This window comes from Theobroma cacao, chromosome 2 (assembly GCF_053813885.1).
Source record: "Theobroma cacao isolate CCN51 chromosome 2, ASM5381388v1, whole genome shotgun sequence".
Taxonomy (NCBI): Eukaryota; Viridiplantae; Streptophyta; class Magnoliopsida; order Malvales; family Malvaceae; genus Theobroma; species Theobroma cacao.
Window position 1 is genome coordinate 46,451,172 of NC_142640.1, and position 23,735 is coordinate 46,474,906.

The 23,735-nt window shown below is 35.6% G+C and overlaps 4 protein-coding genes across 8 annotated transcripts; all 4 read left to right on the forward strand.

Moving 5' to 3' along the window:
* The first annotated feature begins 4,769 nt into the window (after positions 1 to 4,769).
* LOC18609910 (CCCH-type zinc finger family protein) lies at positions 4,770 to 8,763 on the forward strand. Its single transcript, XM_007045265.3, has 3 exons — positions 4,770 to 5,186; positions 6,164 to 6,274; positions 6,502 to 8,763. The coding sequence occupies exons 1-3, from the start codon at positions 4,992 to 4,994 to the stop codon at positions 8,449 to 8,451; spliced, it is 2,256 nt and encodes a 751-aa protein (XP_007045327.3). The 5' UTR covers positions 4,770 to 4,991; the 3' UTR covers positions 8,452 to 8,763.
* Positions 8,764 to 9,816: 1,053 nt separating this feature from the next.
* On the forward strand, positions 9,817 to 15,089 carry EMB2794 (Tetratricopeptide repeat (TPR)-like superfamily protein). Of its 2 annotated transcripts, XM_088804060.1 has the most exons (5): positions 9,876 to 9,995; positions 10,162 to 12,501; positions 13,376 to 13,445; positions 14,255 to 14,355; positions 14,652 to 15,089. In XM_088804060.1, exon 2 carries the CDS (start codon positions 10,401 to 10,403, stop codon positions 12,234 to 12,236), a length of 1,836 nt encoding a protein of 611 aa, XP_088660186.1. In that variant the 5' UTR covers positions 9,876 to 9,995; positions 10,162 to 10,400; the 3' UTR covers positions 12,237 to 12,501; positions 13,376 to 13,445; positions 14,255 to 14,355; positions 14,652 to 15,089. The 2 variants fall into 2 exon arrangements, with proteins under 2 accessions (XP_007045328.3, XP_088660186.1); XM_007045266.3 differs by having other exon boundaries at positions 9,817 to 12,501.
* A 112-nt stretch (positions 15,090 to 15,201) lies between these two features.
* On the forward strand, positions 15,202 to 21,602 carry LOC18609912 (PPR containing protein). Of its 4 annotated transcripts, XM_018115508.2 has the most exons (9): positions 15,202 to 15,312; positions 15,489 to 15,687; positions 15,765 to 15,891; positions 16,325 to 16,672; positions 16,761 to 16,923; positions 18,167 to 18,290; positions 18,702 to 18,767; positions 19,052 to 19,309; positions 21,074 to 21,602. In XM_018115508.2, exons 2-9 carry the CDS (start codon positions 15,526 to 15,528, stop codon positions 21,173 to 21,175), a joined length of 1,350 nt encoding a protein of 449 aa, XP_017970997.2. In that variant the 5' UTR covers positions 15,202 to 15,312; positions 15,489 to 15,525; the 3' UTR covers positions 21,176 to 21,602. The 4 variants fall into 4 exon arrangements, with proteins under 4 accessions (XP_017970997.2, XP_017970998.2, XP_017971000.2 ...); XM_018115509.2 differs by lacking the exon at positions 15,202 to 15,312 and having other exon boundaries at positions 15,341 to 15,687; XM_018115511.2 differs by lacking the exon at positions 15,202 to 15,312 and having other exon boundaries at positions 15,341 to 15,687; positions 19,061 to 19,309.
* Positions 21,603 to 21,868: 266 nt separating this feature from the next.
* Positions 21,869 to 23,307, forward strand: LOC18609913 (Protein prenylyltransferase superfamily protein). Its single transcript, XM_007045274.3, has one exon. It carries the CDS (start codon positions 22,024 to 22,026, stop codon positions 23,029 to 23,031), a length of 1,008 nt encoding a protein of 335 aa, XP_007045336.3. The 5' UTR covers positions 21,869 to 22,023; the 3' UTR covers positions 23,032 to 23,307.
* The last annotated feature ends 428 nt before the right edge of the window (positions 23,308 to 23,735 follow it).

Below are 23,735 nucleotides of genomic sequence, written 5' to 3' on the forward strand. Positions count from 1 at the left end.
CTCGCTGCAGTGAGTTGCTCACAGTGGTTTTCACTGTAGTGAGAATGAATCTCGCTGCAATGAGAAACTCTCGGGTTTGGCTTAGAAACCTGTGCTCTGAATTTCGCTACAGCAAGAATGCATCTTCGCTGCAACGGGAATCTTTTGGTCATGTTTACCTTGTTTATATCCTGCTATGATTTTCACTCATTTATCTTCATGGTTGATCTTGGGTTTTTCAACACTAAGAGACGACTAATCAAAGTTTTGAAATAAGGGGTTTCAACAAGAAATTAAGTTAAATTGCATGGTTTTAGCAAAAATGCATCGTGATTTTAAAACTTTCCATATCATATGGTTGTTCCTTTCTTATGTTCACTCATTGGGTTTATACTCATGTTTTTAAACTTCATGTTTTCAGATTCGGAGGCAGTTGGGACCTAAATTGAGTTTTCACGTATTCTCGTATTTTTGGTAGGTACTATAGCATCTCAGTAGCGGTACCTTCACTTAAAGTCACTTCACTGACGGTTGAGAGTCTTTTGTCTGTGTACACGTATATGTAATGTAAACTACTAGGAGTCATGTTATAAATGAAGTATGTATATGTTGGATTGATGATGATGCCTTTATGAGACGATAATGAATGACAGTAGTTTGAGATAATATAAATATGAATATTCGATTGCTATAAATATTACTGAAACATTCATCGTTGAGAATTACAACACATGGTTTTAAAGATGATGGATGGAATGAGGAATATGATCCCATAAAAAAGCTTGCTTGGGCCTAGTGGGCTATGCCCATTGAGCCCATGTGCCGGTCATGGCTCGAGATTTGGGCTGTGATACTCAACTAGATCCTTATGGTCGAAATTTGGCACTCCATTACCAAACCTAATTGTGGGAAATGTTGATTTAATAACTTAGTGGCTAGATTTAACCACAAAGAGTGCTAAATTGATGCATCGTTATGTCGACCATATCTCTAGTGGTAGGTCAAAGGAAAAGAAAGAAAAAAAAAAGAAGATAATTTAAAATAAAAAGTTTTTTATTATAAATTATTAAAAATTACTAATTTTAAATTAAAAATTAATTAAAATTATTAATATTTTAATCATAATAATATTTATATATGAATAAAATATTAAATTTTAAAATATTAATAATTAAATTATAAATAAAATATTAATATTTAAATGATCTATTCTTAATATTTTAAATAAATTTAAATAAATATTATAATAAAAAATATTTTTTTTATCACTTTTTTTTGTTTTTTTAAAATTATTTTTACTAGACATTGTAATAAATCATAGTAGCCATTCTTACCTTATTTCATTTCTTCAACCAAACTAAATAATAACATTTTTAATTAATTTTTACTTTATTCTATTAATATAGAATGACTATTTTATTCTATTCCATTCTATTTTACAAAACCAAATGTGTAGTTTTTTATTAGACTAGGGTTAATTTTTCGTACTTATAAAAAACATTTTTGTCTTATTAATTTTAGATACTATTCCATAAAGAATGAAATAACAAATACCATGGGAGGTTGGGATAAGCTAAATCGTGATTTTGAAGAATAGAGATTGTAAGGAAATGGTTATTGCTTGGAACATTTAACAACTAAATGAAGGAACAAATGTGAATAGAGGGGAACGACTTAATCATTTTCTCAACTAAACATGTACTTCGATAAATCCTTTTTTACACTTTTTGTTTTGTTTTACCAAAGCCTGTCAATATTGAATTATGTAAAAAGAAGTAATTTTCTTTTTGTTATTTAAATAAATATATATGAGATAAATTTTGTATTTTTTATTTACGTGAGATTCATGACATTTTTTACTCAAAAGGAATAGAGATTCACTTTCTATTTTGAGTTTACTACTTTTCATGGAATGTTACACATTAATAAAGATTTAGTAAATTCTGATGTCAATTTATCACAGATTTGTACTTTTAACTCACTAGTTTCTGTTAAATAGATATGAATCAATCAAGTTAAGGGCGATTAAAAAGAAAAATAGTTGTTTATTTTTATTGATACATAAAAACTGTAAATCTAAACCTAAAGTCTTCTGCAGTTGTTCAATTTTTGTTTTAAAAAATTAATTTATAACTATATGAAGTGATAGACATTTCACGGGTGATTGACATGTGTCCAACAAAAGAACACAGTTGAAGATGTTTAGAATTTTAATAAAGCAGTTTGGATTTTTCAAAAATAATTTTAAGGTCATTTTTTCACATTTTAATATATCTTATTTTGTTTTGAGAGGATATTAAGGAATTGAAAAAGGGAAGAAGGGGCCGACAGAGAGTATAGGGAGTAAAGAGCAGAAACAAGACAAAAAAATACAATAGAAAAATTAAAAATAATTTAAATGGGTTATGAACTTTTGGACTTCGATAAGAAAATACAGTTTTGTTTACAAATAATGAAAGTTTGCTCGGATAAAATATCTTTGACTTCAGTAATTTTTTTTAACTATTTTCAATTCAAGGAATATATAATTAATAATAATTTAAGAAAAAAATATTACTATTAATTATGGACTGCCTTTTTTAAGATTTTATTTAGTTGATATTTTTGTTTTTTATTTTTTCCTTCTTATTCATTTTTATCAAAATAACCAAAAACAAATAATAAAATTATAAATAAACCAAATAGAATTCAAGTAATTGTGCTCGAGTATTTATCTCGTTGGTTGGTACATAATCTCCTTACTTAAAGAGTAAAATTTGAATCTCCCTCTCTCAATTATTAAAAAAAAAACCTAAGTAATTAGTTTTTTTCAAACTAAATGTCCGTTTGTTTTGGCTGAAAATATTTTCAAAACTCGGTCGTGTTTGTTAACTTAAAAATATTTTCATTTGGTAAAAAGTTTTACCGGTCAACGAGAAAAAGGCCTATTTACCTCGTAAATTATCTTACGCTCTCAAGCAGTGTAAGACAATTTCCTCTGGTTGAAAAAACAAAGCCTCCTGCACCAAGACTTCCAATCCCTTCTTTGCCATCCCTTCCTCGACCTTCGGTTTCCTCCATAGACGACATGGTTAGCTTCATCCGACGGCCTTTTTCTTCTCTCAATAGCCATGTATGCACTGCCCCCATTCTCCCTCAAAATTGGAAATAAATCTCTCATTTCTTCACACTTTCTCTTGAGTATTTTTCATAAGATCTTCTATTTTTCATATTCTTCAAAGATCTCTTAGGTCCTTGTCTTCTTCTTACCCCAGTTTGTGTTGCACCGCCACTTGCTATCTTTGTTTCCCTTTGACCTTCTAGCTTCGATTTTCCATATAATTTGGATATTAACCCATTTGGCTTGGTTGTTGGTTCATGTGATCTATGACTGATGATGTAGATGGATTGCAACTCAAAGGCCAAGAGTTCTAGGACCTAGGTTTTTGTCCTTGGATCTTTGCTCTTTTTCTAATAAAAAAAATGTGGTGTTGATATTATTCAGGACTTTTGATTGTCAATGTTGTTAGCCCAATAGTTAGATAATAAAGAATTAGTGATCTTTGAGGGTTACTTCTTCTCCTCTGGTGGCCAATCATCTTGGGTAGTTTTCCTTTAGTTGAACTAAGGAAATTGAGGTTAAGGCATTAGTTCTAATTGTACCATTTTTTATTTTACTGTGATATAAAATAATACCAGGTGAAAAATAATGCAATAAGTAGTAGGATTCTATTATTATCTTTAAACTGATGCATAGTTTTAACAAACAAGGGTTTTGTGGCTTTAAACTAGAATTTGAAGTTTGTGAAATCTATAGAGTAAACTAAGTAGCTTTACACTCTAGAAGCTATTTTTTACAGCAAACTCACCTTCAAATTTATAAGAAAAGTTGAAGATTATAAAATTTTTATAATTTAAGTGATGGTGAAAAATATTTTTCACGAGATCATCCAAATAATAAAAAATATTTTTTATAGTTCATTCAAATAATAAAAAATATTAAATTCTCTTATAAAATATTTTACATAAAATTTTTTTTCTTAAGCTATTTTACGATTACCAAACAGATCCCAAGTAAAACACTTTTGGATCTTTAATTTGGTGAAACAAAAAAGATAAATATAAGGTAGAATAAAAAGGAAAAATTTTTAAATTAATATGAAGTTTATAGATCTTTATTTATTTTTCTTAGATTTTTACTTATTTGTGAATATTTATAATTTACTCATCAAATAAAAAATCATGTATTACACGTGTTAATAGATTTGTTTCTCGTGATTTTTTTAAATTAAACGAATTTAATTATCATCATTATATCTTAAAAAATCATAAGACTATAGAAAATACTAAAATCTTAACAAAAAATTTAAAGTTTTAAATTCCAAACATTTCAAAAAATTTGGTAATTGGTAAAATATTAAATTCATTTAAATAAAAAATTAATAATAATAATTATTGTATAATTGGTAAAACATTTCTCCTATAATTCCTAATTTGAGATTTAAATCAAATTTAAAATTAAAAAAAAAAAGAAAAAAAAAGGAAAGTAAGATGTGTGTGAAGTAAAAGCGATGAGACCAGTTAGAAAGAAGCACGTGTAGAACAGAAGGAGTTGGAGCGTGGTCGGGTCGGGCAGACAGAACACAAAAAAAGAACACATAACTCAAAAACATATATATATATATATATATATATATATATATATTATTGTACAATTTAACACATAAATAACACATCACCACTCATCTTACATCTAATACCTCCTTTCTCTCTCTTCCCTTTATTTCTCTCCTCTCCTACTTATTTGTTTTCTCTTCTCTTTTTCATTTTAGCTTGGCCTTTTTTTTTAATTTTCCTTCCTTCAACCCCAGCCTCAGCCCAAATCTCTGCCCTGGCGGCTCCTGCTTCTCCCCCTCCTCGCCCTACATACTAATCTTAAATCTTTCTCTTTCTCTTTCTGTCTTTAAAAGTTTCGATCTGATAAAGAAGGATTTTTTTTTTGGGATTTTGATAATATTATTAAAGAACCCGTCATGGTAGCGGCTACGCAACAACAACAACAACAACAACTGCAGCAGCAGCAGCAACAGCAACAGCAACAACAGAAACAGGCGGCGGCGGCGGCGGTGGCGGTGGCGGGGGCTACAAAAACATCGGCGGAGGAAGAGGCTTTGAAGAGGAACACCGATTGCGTTTACTTTCTTGCGTCTCCTTTGACCTGCAAAAAGGTTCCTTTTTTTTTTCTTCTTAGGGTTTTAGAGTTTCAACAAGATCTTGTTCCTCCGGGGATCTTGCTTTGATACTTTAATTAGGGTTTCAGATTTAACCTTTCGCTTTCCTCTTTTGAATGGCTCTTTGTTTAGTTGTTTAGTTATTTGAATGAAAAAGGTTAATATTAATTGGAAGAGTGATTTCTTTTTTGGAGCAGTTCAATGGCTAGATCTTGCTAGTTTTATCTTTAGTTTTTTAGTGGTAAAACCCTAGTCAATCTTTCTCTTGATGTTCCATTTAGATATAGAAAAAAAACTATTGCTTTTGCTCAGAAAGGTTTGCTGTTAAATGTGTATTTATGTGCAGAACTATTGTTAGTCTTGAGACATTGATGTTGTAGCAGGTTGTGTATGATCTGACCCTGTTACAACTTTAAGGTATTGGTGTAAAAGACGGGAAAAGAACTTAAAAGGATATCAATATATACACTAGGCAACACTGATGTTCCTTTCAAAAGATTCATTTTAAGGGTAAAAAAATAGTATCAGTAGAATTCGGTGTTTCCATTGCTTTGCAATCTATGGTGCCATGTTTGAGATTATGTTTAGTTGCATTATATCTGTTACCTTCATTTCAGTGACTGCAGCTTTTGTCTTCCTATTGTAGTTTCACTTTTAAATACTATTTCTTGTTTGTTTCCGTTGTTTTTGAATTCCTTTATTAGAAATTGGTTTTGTGAAGTTGCTGTATACAACAGTTGATGGTTAATACAGAAAGGAAGAAGTATCCTTGTTAACTATTATTTATGAAACTTTTTTGCATCGTGTTGTTTACAAGAACCAATTTGTTTCTAACGGCATGGAGTCGTGTTATGATTTGTTCATGCATTCAAAGATGCAGTGGGCATATCGTGTTTACTGCAATGCGCTTTTTGTTCATTACTGGTCGTTGGATTTTGTAACTAAAATTTCTTTTCTTTTTTCCATGTCTATAGGGAAGTGAATGTGAGTATCGTCATAGCGAATATGCCCGGGTTAATCCAAGGGATTGTTATTTCTGGTTGAATGGTAATTGCTTGAACCCAAAATGTGGATTTCGGCACCCTGTAAGTTTCTTCTCTTCTCTTCTCTTGCACCAACAATATAATACATGTGCTATGCTAGTCTTGCAATTTCTTATAGGGAGTTTTATTTCAAGCCCATTGCAAGTTTTGAAAGTGAAGTTTGACAAATTGTGGACAATCAAATTAAAATACTTGCTAAGAATTTTTGTACATGCTCTTGGTAACATATGTTGTCCTAATTTACTTGTGTTATTCTGATTGTCTTTCAGCCCCTTGATGGCTTGTTGGGAACGCAAGTAGCAGCTTCAGCTGGTTCTTCCATTTCTTCATCACAGATGGCAGCAACACCAACAGCTGCTGCTCATACGCTTTACAACCAGGGTGCTTCTTCCAATTCCAGTAAACAAGCAGTGCCATGTATTTTCTTCCAAAAGGGGCTTTGCTTAAAAGGTGATAGATGTGCTTTTTTGCATGGTCCAACTACAAATAATAAAGCCCCACAGCCAGCAGCGGCTACTCCTGCTACTGAGCCTCATTCTTTGAAGAAGGCTTTTGGTGCCCTTGAAACATCTCAGTTGCAGAAGTTTCCCCCAAGTAATGTCTCAAAGACAGTTGGAGTATCTCTTGAAGGTAAACCTGCTCCGAAAGTTGAAGCTGTTTCTGGTAGGACTGGTGCTGGAATTGAGAGAAGCGTGCCATGTCCAGCAGGCTCAGATGAGGAACTTCCTCGACACAAAGGAGCAAATATTACTCAAGTTGTTAATGGTGGCTCTGTGGGTCGTTCCAGTCGCTTGCATCAGGCCCATGCATCAGTTGAACAGAGTTTTCATGCTGGTAAGGACACTGACGAATTTTTGAGGGAGTCTTCTCCTGGTTTTGATGTTCTTGTGGATGATGAGCTTAGAGATTCTGATTTCTACCATGGCGAAGATCAATATGGAGGTACGAGAGGACATGAGGGACGGAATGTGAATGAATATGACATCGGTCGCTCTGCTAATTATGATGCCATGGCTGATGTTGACCGAGAAATGTTTCGTGATGCACGAGGCTATGATTCATTTGACCATGTGCAAGGGCATTATGGTTGGGACCAACAGAGGGCTTCATCTGAGAGGATATCTCTAGGCCCATCTACTCTGGAAAGAAGGGGTTACTCAGTAGTTGATAGTCCTGATCCCGTTGAGGAGTCGGATCTAAGATATCATTTATCTAAGCATAGGAGGTTTAATGGCCTGAGGTCTGTTGTCAGTCATGATCATGCCTTCGAAAACCATGAAGAGGAGCGAAATTACCGGGGTTCTCTTAGAGACTCTCACCATCTACCTGGCCATGAGAGTTCCCTTAGTAGTCGTCTTCGGGGTAGAATAAAGCTTCCAGGGAGATCTCTTGTCAATGGGACCGATTTGCATTCTGAAAGAGAGATAGAACGGGGACGAAATTGGGGCCAACTCTCACCAGGAAAGCCACAAACCTCTTCCCACCAGGGCAGGCTCCATGACAGAATAAAAGGAAGGGTGGAAGGGGAATACAACAATAAAGAAGGTCGAAATTTTAGGGGTCCAAGGACTAGAAGAGATATAATGGATGAGAGCAATGCTAATTTTGCTGGTCCAAAAAGTCTTGCAGAGCTGAAAGTTGGGAAGAATACTGAGAATAAGGAACAGCAATCTCTTGGAAAGCGAAAGAACATAGAGGAATATCAACAAACTGAAGGTGATCTTTCATTTGAAGGGCCAATGCCTTTGAGTGAGATTCTGAAGAGAAAAAGACAATCTGGAGCTGCAGCTTCTGGGAGTGGTATAGCACCTGTAAATAAAGAAGACATTAACCAGAAACAAAGCAAGGAAAGCTTGATTGGTAGCTCCACTAACACAGTAGTATCACCAACACTGGAAGAGGCCAACAAAAAGGAAGAATCCAAGTCCACAATTGCAGAGAGTGGAAAAATGGAAATTGTGCATGGTGAATCTTCTCAACTACGCAATGCAAGTAAGCATGAGGCTGAGGATGGGATGATTGGGGATGAGAGGATGGAAGATCATGAGCTCGAGGCAGACGACCAGAGGGATGGAGATTATTATTATGAGCAGGGTGATGAAGGGGACTATAACTACGAGGAGGGTGAAAACGTGGACCCTGAAGAGGAATACATAGAGGAGGAAGATGGTGAGGATGGTGATGACTTTGAAAAGAAGCTTGGCGTCATGTTTTCATGAGTTGTGAGTAGATGGAGATGGTCAGATAGACTCCTCTCAGCTTTTCCCTTATGATTATTGTGGTTTTGTGGAGGACCTTTGAAGCTCATTTAGGTTGCTTCTTTCTGATCAAGCAAAGAGCAATTTCATTGTAGAAGTAGGGACATTAAGTTTTGTTCTTGTATCAAGTAAAACTTTCTCATTGTATTTAAAAAAACTGATTGAATGGGGATTCTTCTTATGCTTGAGGCCTTTTGTTGTGCCCTCCAGTTGAAGTTAATTATTAAGTGCATGACTTGAAAAGTAGAAAGATAATAAGAAAATTTTTATTCATCTCCGTTTTTTCTATTTTATTCTCTGCTATAACATTTCCATAAGTTTCATATACAATGTTCGAATTGTTTCAGTATGTTGAAGAACTTGTGGCAGTGTCAAGCTGAATGGTGCAAGTGACCAGTTAGTACCTGAATTTGCTTGCCTGGTACCTGATGCAACCTTTAATGTGGCCCAGATTCGTTAGTCCAGTTATCCTTTTATGTTAGAATCTTGAACCAGCAAAGAAAAAAAAGATCCTTTTCATAGAGAGAAAGACGAGTGGAATAACTACTTTGCACTTTATATGCCAAAGCCATCTCATCCCACTTAGCAATCGGCAAATGGTGAGATTCCCATGGCTTTTGAATTTGATTGGCATAAAGGCTTCTTCAATCTTTTAGGTTAGGCCCTTCAATTTTCATGCTCTCTTCGTAGGATTATGCATGTACACATATATCAAAACATCATGTCTAAGGGACAACAGTATGTGATCCTGATGGTGGAATTACTAACCTCTCAAAAGCAATTTCATGGTTGGATTTAATTATCCTTCTTGAAGTCAAACCAAACTAACACATGCATATGTGTATAAAATCATACAAGATTAGATTATACTTTTTAACTTAATCTGTTATATCATCAAGTAACACATATCTTTAATTAAGCATATCATTAAAGTGGCTGCATAATTAATTATTCAAGTAAATTTACTAATAACTTAATATCTATACTATATATAAAAAAATCTCCAACGGAGTTTTCATATTTAGTCACATGAAGGTTTCAAGAGGGATTGTGAAGCTTGAATAAAATTTCTAACACGACTCTCAAATTTTGCCACATGGACCCCAGAGGAGGGAAGCTGTGATATGTTTGATGAGTATAAGCTGGGCCGATTGTATACAACGTATGGGTTTACCTCCAGTATTACAAAAGAAAAAGGAAAACCTACTCTCACTCTTTCTTTGGGTTGGAGCGGGCCGAGACACTGAGGCCCGAAATCTCATCAGCAACAGCCTACAGTCAATCATCCATTGACCTACCCCTTCTGTACAGTGTTAAACCCTAAGCATTAGACAAAACCTAGAAAACCGCACGTCCGACCTCAACTTTGTACAAATTTGTTCAAAAATGCAATCTCAGCTTCGAAGATGAAGCTAATCTCAGCAGCTCTAAGTTTCTTCACCAAAATGCTTGTATCTCTTCGCAGCCTCTTCCACATCAACCGCAGAATCCCTGTCTGTGTCAGAGTAAGCCACCCTTTTCCTCTCTTTCAAAACTCTCGACCCCTCAACTTTTTCCCACCTTCAAATAACTCTATTATTGTTTGCCCTTTTATTTTATTGACTAGTTTTTTCTACATGATGAAGTTCCCATTTGGGACAAAATGTAATAGTAATACCCATATTTTTCTAGATGATTTTAATAGGGAATCCATCTGTAAAATCATTCAACAAGACCAGTGGAATGACCCAAAGATTGTAACTTTGTTTGATTCAAGCTTGGCACCCATTTGGGTTTCTAAGATTTTGGTTGGTTTAAAGCAGGAGCCTAAATTGGCATTGAAATTCTTCAAATGGGCGAAAACCCATAAAGGGTTTGGCCATACAAGTGAATCTTATTGTATATTGGTTCACATTTTGTTTTATGGTAGAATGTATTCTGATGCTAGTGCTATCCTTAAGGAATTCATTTTGTTGAGACAGAGGGTAGTCTTGCCGGGTTGTGATTTTTTTGATGTTTTGTGGTCTACAAGGAATGTTTGTCGATATGGATTTGGGGTGTTTGATGCTTTGTTTAGTGTTTTGGTTGATTTGGGAATGCTTGAGGAGGCTAGCCAATGTTTTTCAAAAATGAAGAGGTACAGGGTTTTGCCTAAAGTTCGTTCTTGTAATGCTCTTTTGCATAGGCTTTCTAAGACAGGGAGGAGGGATCAATCTAGGAGGTTTTTTGCGGAAATGATTGGGGTTGGGGTTGCTCCATCAGTATTCACATACAATATACTGATAGATTATATGTGTAAAGAAGGGGAATTGGATACTGCAAGAATGTTATTTGGACAAATGAAACAGATTGGCTTAACTCCGGATATTGTCACATATAACTCCCTTATTGATGGATATGGAAAGGTTGGATTATTGGATGAAGTGATTTTCTTATTTGAAGAGATGAAGAGTGTAGAGTGTGCGCCTGATATAATTACATACAATGCCTTAATAAACTGTTTTTGCAAATTTCAGAGGATGCCTCAGGCTTTTGAGTTTTTTCGTGAAATGAGGAATAAGGGGTTGAAACCAAATGTTGTAACTTATAGCACATTAATTGATGCTTTTTGCAAGGAAGGGATGATGCAACAAGGGATTAAATTTTTAGTTGATATGAGGCGGGTTGGTCTTTTACCTAATGTGTTCACATATACTTCTTTAATTGATGCAACTTGTAAAGCTGGCAGTCTAACCGAAGCATTGAAGCTGGCTAATGAGATGTTGCAGGAAAATGTTGACTTGAACATTGTTACATATACAACTATAATTGATGGTCTTTGTGAAGCAGGGCGAACAAAGGAAGCAGAGGAAATTTTCAGGGCAATGCTGAAAGCTGCTTTAAAACCTAATGTGCACATTTATACTGCCCTTGCTCATGGCTATATGAAAGTTAAAAAGATGGAGCATGCCTTGAATCTTTTGAAAGAAATGAAGGAAAAAAGCATTAAACCTGATCTGTTGCTGTATGGAACTATCATTTGGGGCCTATGCAATCAGGATAAGATCGAAGAAACTAAAGTTGTCATGAGTGAAATGAAGGAATCCAGACTGAGTTCAAACCCTGTCATATACACTACAGTCATGGATTCTTATTTTAAGGCAGGTAAAACCGCCGAGGCATTGAATCTGCTAGAAGAAATGTCGGACCTGGGCATTGAAGTTACAGTTGTGACTTTTTGTGTATTGGTTGATGGTTTGTGCAAAACAGGATTGGTCCTAGAGGCAATTAATTATTTCAATAGAATGTCAGAGTTCAATTTGCAACCTAATGTTGCAGCTTATACAGTATTAATTGATGGCCTTTGTAAGAATAATTTCATTCAAGCAGCCAAGAATATGTTTGATGAAATGCTAAGCAAAAATTTGGTTCCAGATAAAACTGCTTACACTGCTTTGATAGATGGGAATTTAAAGCATGGAAATTTTCAAGAAGCTTTGAATTTGCAGAATGAAATGATTGAAATGGGCATTGAGCTTGATTTGCCGGCTTACACTTCCCTTGTTTGGGGTTTTTGCCAATGTGGTCAGTTACAACAGGCAAGAAAATTTCTGGATGAGATGATTCGGAAGCATATCCTTCCTGATGAGATTCTTTGCATTGGTGTATTAAGGAAGTACTATGAGCTAGGACATGTTGATGAAGCCATTGAATTGCAAAATGAAATGGCTAAGAGGGGTTTAATTACTAGCCCCATCCATTATGCAGTTCCAAGTGTACAGCCATAAGGTCTAATTGTTTAGTCATCCACAATTTATTCGAGCTGTGTGGAAAATCTGAATCAGAGGGCAGAGATCTACCATAATAAAAGATAAGAGCCTGAGGTATACCTAGTAGCGAGGATGCAAACACATATGAGCAGGTTCGTTGATGAAGGATGCTTCGAAAGGTCATTATTTTAGTGATGCAAAATCTGCCACCAGAACAGGTCTCATTTTGGAGTAAATTGAACTTTTGGTGCATCATGCTTGCCAGATCAAGTCTTCTATACTGGTGAGTGATAGTGACAACTGAACTTTTTGGTTTCTTCGATTTATTCTTCTATAAGTAGAAACAGTGGGAAATGTGGATCTTATCACTGCATAGTTTTTATTAGATGAAATTACAGTATTAAGACTGTCTAGAAAGAAAGATGACCAAACTATATTTGTTTCCCATAATCTCCTATATTTGCTTTTATTTCTTATATTATCATGAAATATTGATAGTGACAGGATTCTTCCTTACTTGGAAGGTTTAAAAGGTTGAGATCATGGTTCTAATATGTAAAAGCAAATAAACGTTTCCTGAAAAGATTTGAAAACAGCAACAAATTGTGGCTGCTTGACAATTTAGATGAGTGAGTTAAAAGTATTGTCATTATGTCTGACTGTATTTGTCTCTCCTCCTAATTCCTGATCCTCTCCATGTGATTTGGATTTTTGAGCTGCATACTCATGTCTCTCCTGCTCCTAATGTCAATAACTGCCATCAAGTTACTGGCATTTTCTTTTTTTTTTTTCCTTCATGAGCATGCATCTGTAGACTGTTTCTGTTGATTAACTATTTGTGCACTCACGAGATCTGAATACTAACTATTGATTTCTTGGCACCATAAGAGACTTTGTCTGTGTTCACTTAGCTGATTATCATAAAACATTCTTGATGAGATTGTCCCAAAATCCTTTCTTACTGTCTCTAAATTACGTTCCCTTATGTTATTCTATATATAATCTTAGAACATGACCAAACCAACCCCATTCCCCAGCCTAAATGAGAAAAAAAAAAAAAAACCAACAAAGTGATGAATGTTAATGGAGTTTTCTAATGCTTATTGGGTTCCAAGCTTGAAGGGTGATGTTAATAGTGTTTCTTTTTGTCTTAATAGATGTCAAGCCTGAAGGCTGACAAGTAAATCAGATGAGTTCTGCATTCCATTGACGATTATTCTTCTTCAGGTGATTGGCATCTTTACTCTGACAAAAACCTTATCTTGCCCTCTTGAATGAGAGGGTACACAATGTTCTTTTAAATGTTTTGTCAATACTTCTCGGTTTTTATTAATAACTAGTATATATTGTCCTTTGCATTGCACGTGAATACCTATATCTTTCTCTCTATTTAAATAAACAATTATATGTAAAATACAAATGTTTCTGAAGTGTAAAGTTTATTGTCTATAAATAAAAGATAATTATAATTAAAAGCAAATTATATATAAAAATTTAATGTTTTAATTGTATAGCATTGAAATTTTGTAATATTAATATATAAATTATTCAATAGTGTTAGAATTAAGAAAAACATTTTTCAATGAAAATCCTTTGATGCAATTAAAATCCTATTTACAAATTAGATCAACTTTATTAATATTTATAATAAAAAATATTGCAACTGGTAATTTGGAAATATAATGAACAAATATAACTATTTTCATCGGTCAAAAAATTTTTCAACATCCGCACTTTTATATATATGACACTCAACAAACCTTGTTTACAATGTGCACGCTCCTGGTAGAGCGCCCAGTCTGATTTTACATTATTTCATATATGTCACAGGAAGAAACTTTTCTGAATTTTTCTTTTATCTTATGTTGAGATGTAAATAATTTGAGGAGAGTTTGTTGTTTTAGAACGTCAAGGCCTCTTTCATCAGTTAAGACATGTTTTTCTCCATTAGCAATAAGAGTTGCTTTTCAGCTGATCTGTATCATGCTAGCTACCATTGGTTTCATTTTATTAAGTTCTTGTCGACATTTATTTAGGTGAAACTGAAGGTTGATTCTGAGAGAGCATACAGTCTTGTAGTCTGTTTGTCACCGCAGATAGAGAGACTTAGAGCAGATGATGCTGTTCTCTTTATCAGGTAATGTCAAGAGGCACAAACTGTCAATTCCATGTTTATCGATGAATCATGTATTTGGGTGAATGTCAACAAAATTCTTCAATGCTAATGACATGTTAATGTCAGCCTTACAGGCATGTTGTTGATTAGTTTTCTTGAATCTCCATTCAAGTTTGTAGCATACAGTTATAATCTCAAATGAGCATGTCTTGACTTTGGACTTGCATAAATTGTGAAAGATTAATAACTATAAGATGCATTCATGCCAACTCTCTGTGTTTTTTAAGTAAATAATTAAACTGATGTATTTATTGTAGGAATGAATGAACAATATTCCTTCATTATAATCACTTTGGTTCAAAGCTCCGGCAATATGTGCACAATGGAGACACCCATGGAGAAAGCTGCCTGCTCAGTAGTTGATACCACCAGGATGATTTCAGGGGCCTTCTGCTTTGAGCCATTGAGGACAGCATATGAAATGAAAAGAAATGAAATCACCAAGATGATTTATATCATTGTTTGGAAATTCTTTTGGATTTTTATTCTTTACATAGTTATGTCAAATTACTTTTTAAGTTGTATTTAGTTCCAGATAAGTGTGAATGTGCTTCAAAATAAAGTAAAAATCCACATTTTACGTTTTTTTTTTTTATATCAGAATATTTTGGTTGGTTCAATATGGGAAATTCTCTAGTTAATTAAATAAGATTTACCATTATGGGAATTTGTCTTTGGAAAACAAAGAAAAAGAATTTTTTTTTTTTTTAACAACCCAAACCAACCGAAACGTACTTTTATGTTTTGTTAAGGAGAAAAGGGGCTATTCATAGCTTTGGCCTAAAAAAGGCCTTATCCTAGAGAGCAAAACGACGGCACCGAGAGCCAAATGCCCAAAGTGGTTATAAAGGGGAAAATAGTCAAACCCTAGTGGTTTGGAAGGAGGTGTGGATAAAGGGAGCGAGGTTTGGGTTTCAGGTATGGTTTCAGGCTTGGTTTTCCTCTTCAGTTTTGTTTTGTTAAATAGCCGTTAAACCAAAATGTTGGCCTTCCCTCCCCTCCCCTCCCGCACACTCCAACCAGAAAAAACCCCGAAGCTTCCATACTATGGCTTCCCCTCTGACACTCTCTCTCTTTCTCTTTCTCATTCGCAGCCCAAAACAGCGGAAGAAGAAATTGCTGAATTAAAGGATGGGGAGTAGGATTCCAGTTCAACACTACAACAATTCCTTCATAGCTACTTCTCTTCATGATCTCAACACCGTTGATTCTCGCCCTTCTGACATCGACGCCGTTGATGCTGCTGACGCCTTGGATCACCATGATCACGACCACCACGATTCCGCTGCTGTTGTCTGTACACTATCATTTCTACTTCTTTTCTTTTTGGTTTCTGTTTTTTGAACTTTTTGAATATTTGTTTGTTCCAGGAGTGTATGCATGAATCTTATAGAAATTCTTTACCAATTCACGGCGTTGGAGCGGAGGAAGAAGATCGATCTAGCTTAGACAATAGCGACTCTTCCAGAGGAGCTTTCAATATTTTGACAATTGAAGGTAAAGAAAGAATGAAAAAAGATTAGTTTAACTGTTTAGGCTTTTTATAATTTTCCGACAAGGTACGGGCTTCGTTTAATTGTTGATTTTGTTGCAATTTTCAGTTATTTGTTTATTGCTTCCTCACAAGTTGCTATACATAAAAGCAAATGACTAAAATGCAAAACCAATTCTAACATAATTGTTGTAATAAATGTAAAATAATGCGTTTTATTTATTTTTTTTTTTTTGAAATTACGTTTTTAGAATATTAATTCTTTAAAAAGTATTATTGGTTTTTTATTTTTAATCCAAATTTAGTTTTTGCAGTTTGAGCAAAAAGCAAGTAGTAAAAGTAAAAGGCAAACAGGGCCTTTGAAATTGATTAGGAAATTCTGTGAATGGGAGTTGACTCTTCTTTTTTATTCTAAAATTCAGTATTTTTAAACCTCAGATGTTTCGCCTATGGAATCAGCAAGAGCCAGATTTCTGCAAATCATAGTGGATCATTTTATTAATGACCATGTGATTGAGGTGGTTGATAATGAGTCATCTGCTGACTATAATACTCAGTCAGGACAAGACAAACTCAATAAGAGAAAGACAAGAGATATACAATACGAGGGGGATCCTAGGTTTGCTTTGCCCTTAATGTATGTTGCCAATCTCTATGAAACTTTAGTTAATGATGTAAACATGAGGATTGCTTCCTTGAATGGAATTCGCGATAAGACCATTGGGGTAGCCCTTGAAGCTGCTGGTGGTTTGTACAGAAGGTTGGCTAAAAAATTTCCTAAAAAAGGTAGTATTCTATTTTGCTTAACACTATGAGGATAATGTCTTATTACATTTTCTTGAAAATGTAATTTGGCCCCTTTAATTGATTATAGGTTCTTGTATATATAAAAGAAGGGAACTCGCAACTTCTCTGGAAACAAGGACAAGGTTTCCAGAATTAGTTATACAAGAAGAGAAGCGAGTTCGCTTCGTGGTAGTCAATGGTTTGGATATTGTTGAGAGACCAAACAATGTGCCTATTGAAGATGCTGAGTGGTAAGTTCTTCCTTTGGAATTTGATTTTCTTTGCTAGTGATGTTCTTTCTCATTTTTTAGCGGCATGGCTCTTTTTTTTTCCTGACTAGTTTATCAGTGCCATGTGTGCTACTGTTTCTCAATCTCTCATTAGTCTTGTCAAGAACTCAAGATTGCTTTCCTTGTAATCAAAATTCAAAAGTTTTGCTGGATTTCTTATGACATGAGTCACTTGGGTGTATGGAGCAATTTATCTTAATACGAATGAGAGCCACTCTGTTCTGCACTACTCTGGCATTAGGCTAAGAAACTATTTATGTCGAACCAAACCTGGTAGCTTTTGGTTGAATATCTTGATCTTCTAGGTGTTATGTCTCACCTTGTTTGCTTATTCCTTGGCTACCATGTTATCTTTATCTATAGTTTCTTTCTAATGCACCATTTTTTGCCCCTTCGTTTCCCATGATAGGCTTTTATTTTGTGCTTTGCTGCAGTTCTGCTATGTTATTGTTATTTTCTCAATTGCATGAGGGATGTAATCATGTTGTTTGCCTGTACTGTTGGCTCTTTTTATTGCACCAAAATTTCCCCCTCCTTTCCTATCATAGGCTTTTTATCTTAGCTTTGCTGCAGTTCTGCTTTGTTGTTGTTATATTCTCCATTGCATGAGGAAAGTAATCATGTTGTTTTCTTGTTCTGTTGGCACCTGGCTATTATATTCTCCATTGCATGAGGAAAGTAATCATGTTGTTTTCTTGTTCTGTTGGCACCTGGCTATGTACTAAGTATCTTTATATTGGGTTTCATTTTCATGCACCACTTTTTGCCCTTCCTTTTCTATCAAGGATTTTACCTTTTAGCTTTGCTGCAGAATCATTATTTTTATCACCTGGATACTGAATTATCTTTATGTATGGAGCTGTTTCATGCACCGTGTTTGCTTTTCCTTGCCATTAGAGGCTATAACTTTTGCTTTGCTGCAGTTTTGCCATGTTGGTATTGTTATAACTTGATTGTATGAGGGAAGCTGTTGACTTTTTGGCTCTCATACCATTGTGTGTTGCTTTATTTTCTCCTTAGTCTTTATCTCCTCAGAGATAAGTTAGTTTTTCCTATTTGGAGAAATACTGATTTCTTTCCCATGCATTATAGTTTGTTTTATACCATTCTTAACTACCGACAAGTGACAACATTTGGACTTTGAGTTTGAGAGACATTTTTTCAATATGCGTTCCTCTCTCTGACTAGGTTTCTATTGCTGAAGGTTTAAACGACTGACAGGTCGGAATGAGGTTGCTATCTCTGCTCAAGACTATAAGTTTTATTCTCCAAGGCATAAGTACAGGCGTGTTCCATCAAACACAGTATCCAACATCTCTGCTTTGCCTGTAAGATCTGTACCCTCTTTTCCAAGAATAATATGTGTCATCTTTGGACAATGTGGTCTAGTTGGATGTTTTCTGGAAATCTAATTTCCAATTTGCATTAGAACTCAGTAGCATTTATGATTGTAGATCCATTTTTATAAAGTATGTACATGGACGTGAAACCATTTAACACATACCTTAATGGTGCATTATCTGTTTGAGGATTACATATAGCTTTGGGTTTTTTTTTTTTTTTTTTATCTTTCCCTCTCTCCATCTCTCACTGTAAGTTAAATATCTCTTTGTTTGCCCCATGATGTCAGAAGATTGTATATGATATATAATGAAGCACTAAAGCTATCTTTACTGCAAACCTTAGCAACTAAAGTTGAATGCAGAGATATAATGTTGTAATCGTTGTATATTTGGCAGACATTCTCTGGCACTGATAGTTCTTCTCCAATGTCTACCCCTCAAGGGTTTCACACCGTCAATGAAGTAAGAGCTTCCTGTGAAATGAGTATATGCTCTTTGCTGTTAGAGTTGTTTGTGCTAGAGTTTCCATATAACTGCATAAACTTTAGCATGAAAAGAATGTGTGTGCGTGCGTGCGTGTGTGTTTTAATAGAAATCTTAGTTTTGCCTGCTCCCAGTGATTGAGCTGTTGCAATGGAGAGCTTTTTAAAGCTTTTGACAACAATTGGTTTCATTATTAATTGAAGAGTATTTGCAGCAAGTTCAATTTGATATCTGATTTTGCAAATCTGTTGCTATTATTGGAGAATCAGCAGCAGACTCCTTCCAAGCATCATATACCACCACTGTCGCATCAGCCCCAGTTTCATCCTATTCATCAGAACCATCATCAACCAGTTCACCAAAATCAGCATACAGCTCATTTTCCCCAGAATCATCAATGTGGTCCGCCGTCACACTTACCTGAAATTAGTCATGCGCACCCATCATCAACCATGTCTCAACACATAGCTTGCTTACAACCCCTAGCAGGGGGGCATGTTGGAGCACGTTTGCATGTTATGGTGAGGCATGAATTTACTTATTTTTCAGTGGCTATCCTGTTGTTCCAATTTCTTATTGTAAATTGTTTCCATCTTGCTGCTCTAGCACACACAATAGGTGATGACTTTAGGGAGAAGGGAGGAAAGGTCATGTTGCTGACATTATACTTCATGGCAATTTGCATATCTATTTAAACTTGTATAATAACAATGAGAAATACCGTATACGTGATTTTGGTTTAATACTCTCAAAATTCTTAATGTGAGCCTGCCACATTAATAGATGGAATTGCCATTAGTATGACTTATGAGAGATTGGCCCAAGAGGTGATGTGGTTAATGATAACATCAGTGTTCTTAGGAGCATTTCACCCACAATTCTTTTTACTACAATCCTGCAATTTTCCAATCACAACAAAGAATTATGTATGGGTCCACCACTTATATGTGCGGGCTCCATATAACATTTTGGTGGACCCTACATAATTCATGATTGTGATTGGTTAATTGTAGGAGATCTGCTCCCATTGTTCTCATGGCTGTTAAACAAAGATGTGATGCTCCAAACATCAGCAAAACCTACTTTATCTGGCCAAGAAATTTTGGGGGCTCAGGATTGCAGTTGATTTTCATGAGGAATCAGAGGACAGAGAACATAAAATAGGACACTGAAAGCTTCTAAATAGCAATAATAGTGTTATTGCTATTGTGCTGAAATTTCTTCTGAAAACCCAAATGATGGAAGTTATATATTAAAATTCTAATTTATATTGTGGAAATTGATGATGCCATAGCCATACTAAATTTTTACCTTACAAATATTAATCTTGAGAGTGGTAAATAATTTAGTTCTAGCTCATAAAGTTGTGTATAATCTAGAGTTATTTATTGAAGGAAGTTGATGCCGGGATCACGTCTGGAAACTGTTATTAATACATGTTTTAAATGTCACCATCTATTCTTTAAAGGAAATTTTCTGTTTTGAACTGAATTAGGATGCCTGTTGTACTTCTTCTAACCATTATAGAACTTATACGTACTCCCTAGGTTGATTTTTGTAGGGACTTTGATTTCAGCCTTTCTGGCATGGAAATACTAGCTTCTTTGTGCTAGTACTTGTAAATTTATGAGGCTTTATTCTTCAAAAGTTTCCATATGCCAAGTGAATGATTTATCTGCTATGTCTACTTGTAAGTTATCAATTTTTCTATAGATAGTCCATATGTTTAAGGGGTTTGGCTCCTCTCCATTCCTTCAATACTCCCTTAATCACTATTCGACTATGTGGGGTCCAGAATCGTCCCATACTTGTGAATGGTGGTGATGCATGTATTGGAGAAAATGTAATGGAGGGAACTCAGCCCCTTTTATAAATGCCTCTTTTCCCATTGTTAGTCTAGCCTGCTAGCAGAAAGAAGTCTTCAGGCAGGATTCATGTCTGGGTTGAAAGTGTTGCTACGGTGTTTTTTCCCCAGAACATTCATGTCTACCAGGAGATTGGCCCATTGTTATGTCTTTAATTGGAAATTGCTTTGTAGGGTAGCTTTTGCTTGTTTTTGCTATGGCAATGAATGTGCTTCGATAAGGCTTTTGATAATCATTGAACTCTATAGACCTTTTCTGATCTTTTATTGATGAATATTTTGGGCTCCATGATTGCATTGTGTTGATTGTGTTTAGTAATTTACATGATTTTATTTTTCACTGTGAAAGCATAAAGGAATGTTTATGCTTTTGCTAATGTAAAAGTCAATACTGACCTCCTGTGTAATGATTACATTTCAGCCTACGAGCCCAGCAAAATTCTGTGATGAATGTGGGGCGCCATATCTGAGGGAAACATCCAAGTTTTGCTCAGAATGTGGTATAAAGAGGTTAGGGATATGATGGAGTTGGTATGCTGTATCCGAAGACCCAAAGTCATAGTGATCTTCTTTAATTATACTGTTTGATGTTGAATTTTGGATCTTTCCCCCCTAATCTGCAAATATCATCCAGTCATGTAAATAAGTAGTTTGTCCCCAAGGAGATACACCCAGCAGTTAGAACTTCAAGCGACTTTAAACAGGTTCAAATTTGTTCGGTTTTGTGGGGCTTTCCTTTTGTACAAAAGAATGTAATTAAGCACATTTGGTCTGGCATAGAAAGCCAAGGGCATATAAACTATTTGAAAGGGTTAATTCTTAAGGAAACCTATATTTTGTTCCGTAAGGTTTGGGGAAAAAATTACAGTCTAGTCCCCATTCGAAATGTAAGGGGATTTCAATGAAACCTATGTGGTCCATGAAGTAGCAGCATGGGCATCTTGTTGTAACTTATCTGGTGCAATACCCATCTCCTCCATCCCTGAAAGCCTTCGAATGTGAAGAACGAGTACTAGTAGTTGGGAAGAAAAATAATAAAATAATAATAGTAATAGTACTTGAGAAGAAACGGCATGGATTGGAATGCAGTCTAATCTGCCAAGTCTGGAGTCCCTCGGAAACTCCCACAAAATCCCGCTTACCTCTGGCTTTGGCTTGCAGCTGCAGGCTGCGGGCGTACGTACCTCCCCTGCTTTATCATATTTTATAGTCCCACCCACTTCCTCAAATTCTTCACCTAATTTAATTTTATTAGGTTTACATAAATTCAACCTCCCCAAATAGAAATCCAGGACTCTGACTCCCTTTTCCGCTTTCTCCTACCTTGTGTTCTTCAGAATCCAAAGAAGAAAAACCCTGAAAGCCCTAGCCATGAATCCCACTCTAGCCAAATTATCGGCGCCGTCCCCCTCTTTCCTCCATCTCAAATCACTTTCTTCTTCCACTTCTTCAGCTTCATTTCTCGCATTTCCTGCTCCCAAACCCTTCAGGCTTAGGGCTTCTTCAGCGAAGTCTGATTCCTTTCCCAGTTCCAATCCTAACGAACATACTCAACCCCTCACTCAAAAGCTCCAGTGCTTTGCCAAAACAGCTATTTTACTTGGTGCCACCGCTTTGATGATTGGGAAATTCTCCCACTTCCCGGCCAAAGCTGAGTCTCCACCCACAATGACTGAACAAGAAACTTCCGGTCTCGAGGAAGGAGAGCAACAAGAAGAAGACGCCCAAAACCCGGAACAAACTTCCCCACTTTCAGAGTTTCTGGGATCTAATAACGAGGCCATTGAAGCATTGAAGTACCTTTTGGAACAGAAGCTCGAAAACGGCGAAGACGAAGAAGCTCTCACAATCTTGAACCGTTTGGTTTCTGCTCAACCACAGGTAACTGATTGGAAATTTTTATTGGCGAGGCTCTTAAGCGAAATGGGTCAAACGGAGAATGCACGGAAAGTGTTCGAGGAAATTCTTAGGACGAATCCTCTCTCTTTCGAGGCTTTGTTTGAGAATGCTTTGTTAATGGACCGTTGTGGGGAAGGAGAAGCTGTGATCAAGAGGTTAGAAGAGGCTTTAACGATTGCCCAAGACGAGAAGAAAGTCAAGGAAGCAAGGGATGTTCGACTGATAATGGCACAGATACAGTTCTTGCAAAAGAACGTGGAGGAAGCTTTGAGGAGTTACCAACAATTGGCCAAAGAAGATCCAAGTGATTTTAGGCCGTATTTTTGTCAAGGAATGATATATAGCTTGCTTGATAGGAATGCTGAGGCTAAAGAACAGTTCGCAAAGTATAGAGAGCTTTCACCAAAAAAGTTTGAGGTGGAAGGGTATTTGAGGACATCTTTATCAAGAATGAAATTGTTTGGGACCAATGAGAGCTGAGTTTTGGGGGGTTTTAGGAATTTTCTGGCATTAAGGTGGTATACAATTCTAAGGTAATAATCCTTTGCCTTCGATAGATTTTGTTGATTAGTGTTTCATTCCTTTAAACTTTGAAGTTGAAACTTTGTTTTAAGTTTCAGAGGATACTCAGAGAAATAAGATGAGAGTTTTTGTTAAAAGGAAATAGTTGTTTGATGACAATTGACAGTTTTTGGCTTCAATATTTATAAATGATAAATGATGTATGCAAGGGACGTTGGTTTCTTTTATCATTCACTGCAGAATAAGGTATGTACTCTATTCAGTGTATAACTGTATTAGGGGAGGTTTCTAACTTTCCATTAGAATTAAGAATCTATAGAGATTTGCAGAGTGAGAGGTAGCAGTGCTAGCCCGTCCTAAGAACCACACATGCAAGTTCCCCTGCATGCGGCTCACTTATTGCTAGCCTATCTGCTAGAGCCAAGCTTCGGCTGTGACAGCTTGTCGTTTTTGACCATCTTATTCTGTCACTCGAGATCCAAGTCAGCACCGGCAAAGATCTCTTGATTACCCACGGCCAGGCTGTGTTGGAAGCAAGCTACCTTTCGCTTATCTCACTCCCTTTCTTATTATTAGTAAAATAGGTTGCCCCTTTCCTCTTCCTAATAATAAGGTGAGCTTCCACAGTTCCTTCCTTCGGCTGAGTAGATTGTCTTCTGTCC